Source organism: Phoxinus phoxinus, assembly GCF_949152265.1.
Source record: "Phoxinus phoxinus genome assembly, chromosome: 9".
NCBI classification, from domain to species: Eukaryota; Metazoa; Chordata; class Actinopteri; order Cypriniformes; family Leuciscidae; genus Phoxinus; species Phoxinus phoxinus.
Genome location: NC_136884.1, coordinates 3,338,887 through 3,349,911, shown reverse-complemented (window position 1 = coordinate 3,349,911; position 11,025 = coordinate 3,338,887). Strand labels below are relative to the sequence as shown.

The 11,025-nt window shown below is 36.4% G+C and overlaps 1 protein-coding gene across 1 annotated transcript; it reads right to left on the bottom strand.

Moving 5' to 3' along the window:
• Positions 1–746: 746 nt before the first annotated feature.
• On the bottom strand, positions 747–8,980 carry LOC307003543 (uncharacterized protein). The gene is made up of 6 exons (XM_079622132.1): positions 8,707–8,980; positions 7,366–7,601; positions 6,925–6,997; positions 6,733–6,823; positions 5,810–5,919; positions 747–3,460 (listed from the first exon to the last, which is right to left on the bottom strand). The coding sequence occupies exons 1-6, from the start codon at positions 8,837–8,839 to the stop codon at positions 3,147–3,149; spliced, it is 957 nt and encodes a 318-aa protein (XP_079478258.1). The 5' UTR covers positions 8,840–8,980; the 3' UTR covers positions 747–3,146.
• Positions 8,981–11,025: the final 2,045 nt, after the last annotated feature.

The window sequence follows — 11,025 nt, the reverse complement described above, 5'->3', positions numbered from 1 at the left end:
TACAGTAATTTCTATTTTGGGTGAACTATCCACGATACATATTGTCACTATCCACGATACGTATTGTTGCATTTTTGTATTGCGATATATTGTGGCACGATATATTGTTACACCCCTACTTAATAGTGCTCATTGTAAATATGACTTGTGCACCACGACTGCCAGATATCGCACAGACACTATTGTGTGCAAAATGCTTTAGAGGATCCATGAATAATAGATCAACTTTGGCCATAAATGGAAACATTTAGTAACATTTGCCAACATTTTGACTCAAGGCAAGATAGATTGATGTAATTTATGCCAAAGTCTGACCCATACCATCTACATGTAAAAACAGATATTGAGTTACATCAGACCAGGAGACATCAGTTTTGAGGAGTTTGCTGGTCTTACCTGGCAGTAATGAGAAGATCTCGGCTGCTGAATACACACCTGGCTGTTTTCTCACACCATCTGCTATAAACTCTAGAGACCGCGGTGTGAGAAGATCCCAGAAGACCAGTGGTTTAAACTCAAAAGCACTCCTTCATTTAATGTGCAGCAGAGCCATATTTCTTAACATCTTACTTTCATGCATCAACCTGATTGGCTGATTAGATACTTGCATTAATGAGCAGATAAACAGGTGTGTCTAAACACATGGAGAAACTGTTACTACATAAAAAATAAAAGGACACAAGCTGATCATCAGACTAATAAACCCAGAAATGTAATATAATAAACACCAGCACAACACATTTTATATTTGAAGTTTATTTAAGGCTTTCAACAGTTGCTTATATCAATCAGCATAACACATACACAGCAAAAACAATAATGAGCAGGAAGTGCGGTGTCTTATTGCATGCCATTCACATCCGATGATCTCCAGATGCTAAATCACGTCATTCAAAGTCCATGCAACAAAATTATGAAAATAATTTTCTAATAGGACCAGTTGCATGTTTTGATTTCAGCACTTTCATATTTTTTTCCTAAGAAAGATTATTTCGTTATTCTCAACAACAACAAAAAAAGAGTGGCAAAATTATGAAAACATATTATAAAAGGGAAAATCTGTAACTTCTTAACCACGTATGAAACATCTGATCTAGTGTATGATCACATTTAGTGTTTGGTATTTGATTCAAGCTTTAAAAAAGAAAGCTCAAAGCTGTAACGTTGCTGTACAGCTCAACAAAAGCTCGTTATCAAACACGTCCAGATTTAATAACTCTTTTAGAAAACGTCTCGTTTGCAGTCCTCACGCATGATTGTCATACCAAAAACATGCAGCTGTGTAAACCCTCCCCCGCAGGCCATGGAAAACATGCAAATAAAACATGAACCGAAAAGCATCAGTCTCTGCCTGGGACACGCTGCAGTGGCCTTGACCGAATCACAGAGGGAAATGAAGCCAGTGCAGGAGCGTACTGACATATACATGACTGACTCAAACTAAAGAAGGTTCAGCAAACACTCATCAACAAGTTAAAAGGAAACATTCATATTCACACACCTTCATTACATTAGCCTGTTCAATTACTGCTAATGAGTTTAGAAATGCTGACTAAGGATTCCTATACAGTTTTGTGGCTATTGGTCACTTCAGAGACTGGGCAGATTATGAAGATAAACATTTTCTAATTTGGAATAACATTTATGAATCATTTACAGACCAAAAACATGTACACTAATGTTCAAAAGTCTGGAATTTTTTGTTAAAGGAGAACTCCGGTCAATTTTAACATTAAGCAAAAAAATTTGTAAATTTGGAGTGCTACACTGTTATCCTCTTTTTAAAATTTGCACCCTGTTGACTTCAATGGGGCAAGTTTTAAACCAGTTCTTAGTCTAAAACATCCTTGATGTGTCCAGCCATGTTAGATGATTCCTTCAGAGTGAACACGAGTGAATTAGTCGATTGTCGAGTTCACGCGCATAGGTTTAGTTACCTATGATCACGCGCGTGAACTCGACAATCGACTATTTTGGACTTCGACCGAAAACAGGAAGTAAATACAGGTATGTACGCTTGTTGAATTAACATAATTTTTATTCATATCTTTCACATCCACTGCAGTCAGATTCACTCGTGTTCACTCTGAAGGAATTATCTAACATGGCTGGGCACTTGTATGACACATCAAGGATGTTTTAGACTAAGAACTGGTTTAAAACTTGCCCCATTGAAGTCAACAGGGTGCACATTTAAAAAAGAGGATAACAGGATAACCGATTTTTGTCGTTGTTCTCTGTATTGACAGCACTCCAAATTTACAAAAAAATGAGCTCAATGTTAAAATTGACCGGAGTTCTCCTTTAAATGTGAAATATTATTACAATATAAAATAACTGTTTTTTGTGTGAATATATTTTAAAAGGAAATTTATTCCTGTGAACAAAGCTGAATTTTCAGCATCATTACTCCAGTCTTCAGTGTCACATGATCCTTCAGAAATCAGTATAATATGATGATTTATTAATGTAGAAAACAGTTGAGCTCCTTTAAATTTTTTGCGAAAACCGTTATGCACTACTAGTCATAAGTTTGGGGTAATTTTTTAAAAATATTAAACTTTTTTATTTTTAAATTTACACATTTTAAAATACTTTTATTCAGGAAGGAAGGACACATTAAACTGACAGTAAAGGCTTTTATATTGTTACACAATATTTACATCTTAAATAAATTATGTTCTTTAGACCTTTCTAGCCATCAAAATAATCCTGAAGAAAATGTATCCGTTTCCATAAAAATATGAAGCAGCAAAACGGTTTTCAACACTGATAATAATCAGAAATGTTTCTTGAGCAGCAAATCATCATATTATACTGATTTCTGAAGGATCATGTGACACTGAAGACTGGAGTAAATTCAGCTTTGATCACAGGAATACATTTTACAACATATTCAGATAGAAAACAGCTATTTTAAATTGAAACAATAATTCACAAAATCACTGTAAATAAATATGAAAGCAGCCTTGGCTTTTGAATGGTAGTGTATTAAGAAAGCAAACAGGGTGGATTTTGATTCATGTTAATGATAAATGCAGTGAAATATGTAGTATAGACGTCAAACCAATGAGTAGTGTTCGCTTCATCGTGAGGAATTTAATAAATAAATATATAAATAGATTTGTGTTCGATTATCGTCACAGTTACTCAAGCCTGTTGCGTCTTCGTAATCCTCCAGTCAGATCCTCTGGAAGTTTCTGAGGGACGTCATCCACACTGACGTCACCCGAGTCCTCAAGGGAGGGCATACTAGAGTCACTCTCACTACCCACGTCTTCCTCTCCCGCTGTGTGTTTGCTCTCCTCCTCCTCCTCTTCCTCAGGATCAGGTCTGAGCGCTCGGTGATCGAGTGGCTGCGCTTCCTCGTGCGTTTCTGATTCCAGACGAGTTTCTGGAAGAGCTTCGGCTGAAGTCAAAGTCTCGATGAGTCTGTCTAGATTGCGTTCACATGTCGGCTCTAAAAGAAATAACCATGTGATTCGCATCACCCAACGGCACAATAAATCAGAAGTGTGTACAGGAGCATGTTCAAAACCACGCTTACATCACACTTTGATATGTGTGTGGATGGATGGCATTACATAAAGCAAAATACTTTCTCAAGATTTTCTAATTTTTTGTGTGTGTGTGTGTGTTTTTACACATTCCTCTTAAATGTGTGTATATTATATGGACCCTAGACGACAAAACCAGTCACATGGGTTAATTTTTTGAAATTGAGATGTATATATCATATGAAAGCTGAATAAATAATCTTTCCATTGATGTATGGTTTGTTATGATAGGACAATATTTGGCCGAGATACAACTATATGAACATCTTGAATCTGAGGGTGCAAAAAAATCTTGTGCAAAAAGTTGTGCATTTATGTTCACGATTGTGCTGCATTCACTCACAAAAATACATGTTTTATATATTTACGGTAGTAAATTGACTAAATATCTTCATGGATCATGATATTTACTTAATATCCTCATGATTTTTGGCATAAAAGAAAAATGGATCATTTTGCCCCATACAATGTATTGTTGGCTATTGCCACAAATATACCTGTGCGACTCGTGACTGGTTTTGTGGTCCAGGGTCACATATTACATTTGTGTGCATTATCTTAAATGTGTATATTTAGATGTCTTGTACAGCACTGGTGGCTGTGTTTAAATGTGCTTTTTAACTGAATTAAACTTGAAACTTAAGATTTAAACATGTCCTCATCATCAATCTAAACTTATAGATTGAAAAAAGTGCTTCAGCCAGGATAAAGAATATGAAAAGTGCTCAGAGTTGCTGCAGAAAACAAACCAAAAAAAACCTGAGCAACAACAAAAACACATGTTGCCGATGTCGGTGTGTTGTCAGTGTCCCCTCTGCTCCGCGATGTATTTTTCACTGCGTGAGAACATGGTGTGGCGTGAAAGCGGCGTAACGTTAGCTTGTTGGACATAGCAACAGTAACTAAAGGAGGCGGGTCTTTGCGAACGGTCAATTTGGAGACATTGAACATATGAACCGGTGTGCCGTGCTGCTTATACTTATCACGCAGTAAAAATGAATGTTACATTACATGCCTGTAATGTATATTGAAATATCGGAAATGTGTTTAAAAATCATATCACCGTTATTGAAAAAAATTATATCGTGATGCATATTGAATTATTGTCCAGCCCTATGCATTAAGTTTTTGAGATTGAGTGGGAAATAATGGAAACATTCCTTGATTAATTCATCAGCTCACTTGGCCATAGAAGTTTTCAAAGGCCTTAAAGACCCACTCCGATGAAAATCATGTTTTTCTAGGTGTTAACATGTTCTTGTGGCATTTTTCTGATGTTAGAGGACATATCTTGAGAAAAATAAGCTCAAAGTTGTATTTCTGAGTATTTCTACATTCAAATGTCTGTGAATCAGTAGCAGACGCTAAAATGCCGTTTAAAATAGACTGGAGTTATGACGTAGTAACTCCACTGGGCGGGGCCACGAGCTCATACTCAAATTGGAACACATACTGTCACAAATAAGTCACTTTTCACCGTCTATCAATCGTCAAAACTAAAGTTTGGAGAGCACAGACTGATCCCGTCAGTAATTACATCATTACATAATGAGAGAGGGCAGCCAGCCTCCTCCAGCCAAGCAACAGGCGACATTCGTGCATGTGAAATTCTGCGCTCGTCCAAGTAACGTTAGACTTGCACACGCCGGGTGGCGACGAGTTTCGCCTGTCGCAGTCGTTTGTCCTCTCGTGTGTCAAGCCCATCACTCGTGAGAGAGTCAGTCAGTTTTTCAGATAGAGCGGTGACATTAGCATCATAATAATCCCGAAATTCCGAGCAATCCACTGATACTAAATATGTCCTGATTGATCACTGTGGGAGGGATGAAATATTGAGACGAAGTCGAGCTGTTTTTTACCGCGACGTCTCGGAGTGAAATAATGATCGGTGATAAGTAACTTTGATTAACTTCGGATAATAATAATTAACGTGTATAATACTGTAATGCTTCTACAACCGTGCCAACGGCTCCGCCCACAACGCAGAGGCGAATTGCTAATGAGCTACTGCCGCTCTGCTGAAGCGAAGTCCCAGAAAACGGCACAGGTTTTGAGATTTTGGCTAAAAATTGCATAATCATAATTTAAAGACCACTGGGAATGTTTAAAAATAGCTCAAAATATGATCGGAGTGGGACTTTAATTCATTTAACTGTATGTGACACTTCCAGTGTGTGTGTGTGTGTGTGTGTGTGTGTGAGTGTGAGTGTGTGTGTGTGTGTGTGTGTGCACACGGGAGCAGATGTGTTTACCTTCTATCTTTATGTTTGGAAACTCCATGCCTCTCTTCTTCATTAGCTGGCGAATGCACTGCAGCTGCGACATTATCTCGTTCTTCTGCTCCATGGCAACAGACTTCACACTGCAGAACAACAGAAAGAATAAACAGCCGGTGGAAAAACAAGCCCACACGGATCAAACCAACCGCTCACCATGAGCGTGCAAGCACATTTCCATTTGAATGCCGCAAACCCCGCTCTGTTTGTTTTTTGCATAACCAAAAACAAATGTCTACGAATGTGGCTTAACCAAGTACATTCTTCCAGAACTCAATATATCACATTTATTTAAAACGAAGGGGTTTTAACATGGGTTAGCTAGAGCTGCAACATTCTGGATAAATTGAGAATAAAAAAATGTCGTTTAAGTTAGAGATCATGTTTCTTCCACAATTCTGAATAGACAACTAAACAAAATAACATGTCATTTACTAGAGGTTCTGACAAAATGTTCATTGCTGCAGTCTAAAAATGTAAAAATATTTTTGAATGAATGATTCAATGACTCACTCATAGACTTGTTTCATTACTGGATGAATCAGTGTTTTTGAAACGAATCTCTCGAATGAACGATTCAATGACAAATACATTTTTAACAGTCGCTTGTCGCCACCTACTGGTGTAACGGTGTAATTGATACAATCTTTATTTTACGTGTTTCAAGTTCATTTCAAAAGGTGATTTACTCTATTTTGATCGCTTCTGTAGACAGTGTTTATATCAGAACTATAAACTTTTATCCCAGTACTTCTGTGACATTTTGAATGATTGTAACACAGAGATAAAATAATAATGATACTGTGTGGTTTCAAACCTATACATGACAACTGCTCTCTCCGCCAACGCAGATCTGAATCGGCGAGATCATTTTTACTTCCACAATAAATAACTCTCACCAGTTGGTAAGCGGGTCCAGCTGGGTGAGTATGGAGCTGAGCATCTTCTCGGTCTGAGCCAACCTCTGCTCCAGCTCATTCAGCTGATTCTCTGGAAAATATCACAAACACTGCATTCTCTGAGTATGTGAAATTAATGGTGAGATTTTAGAAACGCAAATTTCAACATTCTTCTCATGCATGCACACAGACCCGTCTCCGCTGATTTCTTCACTCCTCGAGTCGTTTTGGCTTTTTGTGCTTCAGAATCACTCGCAGACTTTATCTGCAAACACAGACACAAACCTCTCAAACAGCAACCCAGAAGAATGGATGTTGTTTTGGCCCCTATAACAAAGCCTATTTTTAGGAGCATGCCTAAAAATAGGCATTTTTTTTTAATGCATTATGCCATATGCATTGTGCTAACTTTATGCATTTTTTTAATGATTTTTTTTTTTATGCATTGTGCTAACTTTATGCATTTTATGATTTTTTTTTAATGCATTTTATGCATTTTTTTATGCATTGCGCCATATGCATTGTGCTAACTTTATGCATTTTTTGTATGCATTGTGCCATCATTTCCTTGAGCTTTCGTGAATGCAGAAGAAACATTACTGTATTATGCATAACAACATCAACAGTCACCACCTTTAGAAACTTATAAGCGGCAAAAAGCCCGACTCCGATGGCGTAGAGGGGCATGAGAGTGAAGACGTAGCCCTTATTGTTGCTGTTGGATTTGTATTTGTCGCTTTTCATCTCCTGCTCCATGAGTTTCTTCATCTGATGCATGTTCTCCACACTCTGGGACATCTGCGGCGCTGCGTTCTTGTGGAACTGCTGCTGACTTTTCACGCTACCAGGACCCACACCAGAACCAGGACCTGCAGAACAATACACAGACTCAAAATCCCCCAAATATACATCAGATTCTCCAGGGGAAGACAATCTAAAAACTATTGTGAACATAAAAATGATATCAAACATTGGGGTTTATTTGATTGATTGTTGCACAACACAAAATATAAATGATATCTAAAAATAAAACAAAAGTTTCTCAAATGTATGTTATGTTTAAAGAATGTATGCAAACATGTAATATTTAGGCTACATATAAGTTTAGCATCTTTAAAAGCAAATGACACTTTTACAAAAAAAATTTTTTTAACATGAACATATTAAACATTAGGATTTGATAACTGGGACAAAATATAAATATCTAAAACATTTAATAAAAGTCACTCAAATGTATTTTACGGGTTTAAATATATAATGTATAACATTTAGATATATAAGTTTAGCACGTTTTAATGTAAATACGGAAAAATGCAAATGACAGCTTCCTCTGCACTTTTACTGAAATAATTTTGAACATGAAAATGACATTAAACATTAGGATATTTGAGAACTGGAACACAATATAAATATCTAAAAATAAAACAAAGGTTACTCAAATGTGTTTTAGGATTTTAAGGCACAGGACGCATGCAAACATGCTAAAATCACATATGAATATGTAAAATATCAATGAAAGCAGATATGGATAAAAGCAAATGACAGCTTGCTCTGCACTTTCACTAAACATTATTTTGAATATAATAATGATAACAAACATTGTGATTTGTTCGCTGGGTGCACGAGACCAAATATAAATATCTAAAAAATAAGTTAATCAAATGTATTTTATGGTTATAAAGTACAGAATGTACGTAAACATTTATAACATATTTAGATACAAATATGGACAAATATAAATTACTGCTTCCATTCGCACTTTCACTTAAATCATTTTGAACATGAAAATTATATTAAAAACCGATTGTATGAACTAAATAACAATAAACATTTTTTGGAGTAAACTAAGGGTGTTAATAAAAACTACACAGACCAGAGACGTAGTAAAACGTGCAAAAAAATCAGCAAAGACCGTCAAAAGGCCACAATAAAGAGAGTAAACAAACACAGGTGTGCTCGTGCTCGTGCCCGCACCTCTCCTGCTGATCCGCGGGTCTGAGGACTGAGCGTCTCTGGCGCTGCCGCTGAACATGCGAGGAAACAACACGAACACCAGCAGCACTGCGGTGAACGCCATCACGAGCTGCTGCGAGGACGACAACACCATCTCTGTCTGGGAACTAATGCTGATCAATTACATATACACGAGAATAATGATTCACCAATCCCCACACTGTTGACAAAATCTCTTCTTCTGTTCGTGTGTGAGTGTGTCACGAGAGAAAAGGCGCGAGAGCGCCACCACTGACCTCTACAGGACTGGCGTGAAATTACAGCTTTACTCGGTGTTAGAATCTGATTACTGTATTGTTCAAGAGACAACAAATGAAGATAAGAGAAATGGCTGACACTGGCGTCTTTATTACACGTGGAACACACAGCATATCTCCATCACAACTCTCTTCCTTAGCAAATGCACTTCATCGTATACAACACATTAATGCCACCTGCTGGAGTAAATCAGTACTCCTCACATAATAGTTAGTTAGTTAGTTAGTTAGTTAGTTAGTTAAAGTTTATATATACTGTACTCATTAGCCTACATCTCTTTTCCTTTTTATATATTTTTTTTACAATTTTACATATTAGTATCACATAATTACCAACAATTCACACCAGCCCAACTATAAAAAATCAGCACTCAATTAATCAATCAATCAGTTTTTTTTTTTTGTTACTATAAGTCCATTCGAACAGGTGGTTTTCGAACTCGATTAGATCTCCGTAAGACAGGAATGTCAGTCTTTGGTACAGTTCATTTCCGTGTCTCTCTGACATGATATCATGTGAAGAGAATGACACACACACACACACACACACACGATACATCACCTCATAAATCACATTTAAGTTGTAATACCAGTGTAATCAAATGTCATTACACAAATTTGTGTCTTCATAAATCACATAAACAAAAGCACACACACGTGTCACCTCATATATGACATGTCATGTTTTATGGGGACTGTCCATAGACATGATGATTTTCATACAGTACAAACTATATATATTCTCTCTCTTTATAAATATTCAATCAAAACATATATTTATTCTGCAGTCATACACTAATTATTTGACTGTACATTTACAGTAAATTACTGCCTATGGGAGTTGTGAAAAGCATATTTTCTTAAGGTGTGCCTTGTACCCTATATACTGGCGTGTGAAACAACAAATTTACTGAAACCGAAAGCTAGAAAGAATTGTTATGAGTGGAAAATTGCAGAGACAGTAAGTCGAGCTGTATGAGGCCATTATATCTCTCAATGCACACTTTATTAAAGGTTTCAGAGAAAACTGTTATATATTAATTTTAATGAAGATATTTTAGCTTAATTTTATACACTGTTATTTTACAGATTATTAGGGGAGACCGGGGACAGTTGCAGCAAGGGATGGTTGCAACATGTCATTTTTCTCCAATCAGAAAGAAGCTAGAGTGATGACACTCACACACTGCACATGCTCAGTTGGATGCCCCTCCCTTGCAGAGAAACATCAAGGAGATTCCTGAGCTGCTCCAGGATTTATTTAAAAAAAACTGTTTTTGAGGTACTCTCAGAAAAAAAGGTACGCAAGCTGTCACTGGGGCTGTACCCTTTGTAAAAGGTACACTTTTGTACCTTTTAGGCACGAATATGTACCTTTTAGGTACAAAAGTGCACCTTTTAAGAAGGGTACAGCCCCAGTGACAGCTTGCGTACCTTTTTTTCTGAGAGTGAGAAAGTATTTATTTTCTTGAGCTTTGTTTTTGTTAAAATGCTGTAATTGTTTTTTGTGATTCAGTTCAAACTTATATGGTTTAAATGAGTGATATGTTAACTTTAAGCTAATATGGTTAACATGTTTCAATGCCACCTTGTTTAGCTAGCACATGAGGTTTTATCATGGCTGACAGGTAAGGGGACAGTCCCCGTACGATGCATAAATATAAAAACAGACCACATAGCAGTATTTTTAACATTTTAAAAGTTCTTTCATAATTTTTCATTCATCTGCACACAAGTTTTTACTTAAATATAATATAGTTCATCAAGTTTTGACAGTTGTTAAAATGAGAGTTATTGCTGTAAAGTTATCGTTAAAGTAGATGCAAGATGCAGTTATATTGTTGACATTACATTGTTAACCTTTGTTTTGCTAAAATGAAAAATGAAAATAAAAAATATAGTTTAAAAAAAATGTTTTACATGACAATAGGCTAAATAAAAGTTAATTGCCTCACAAATCGTTCCATTCTTCTTATTTTACTAAAAGCCTACTGTATTTGATATCAATTTGAATATTTTACAT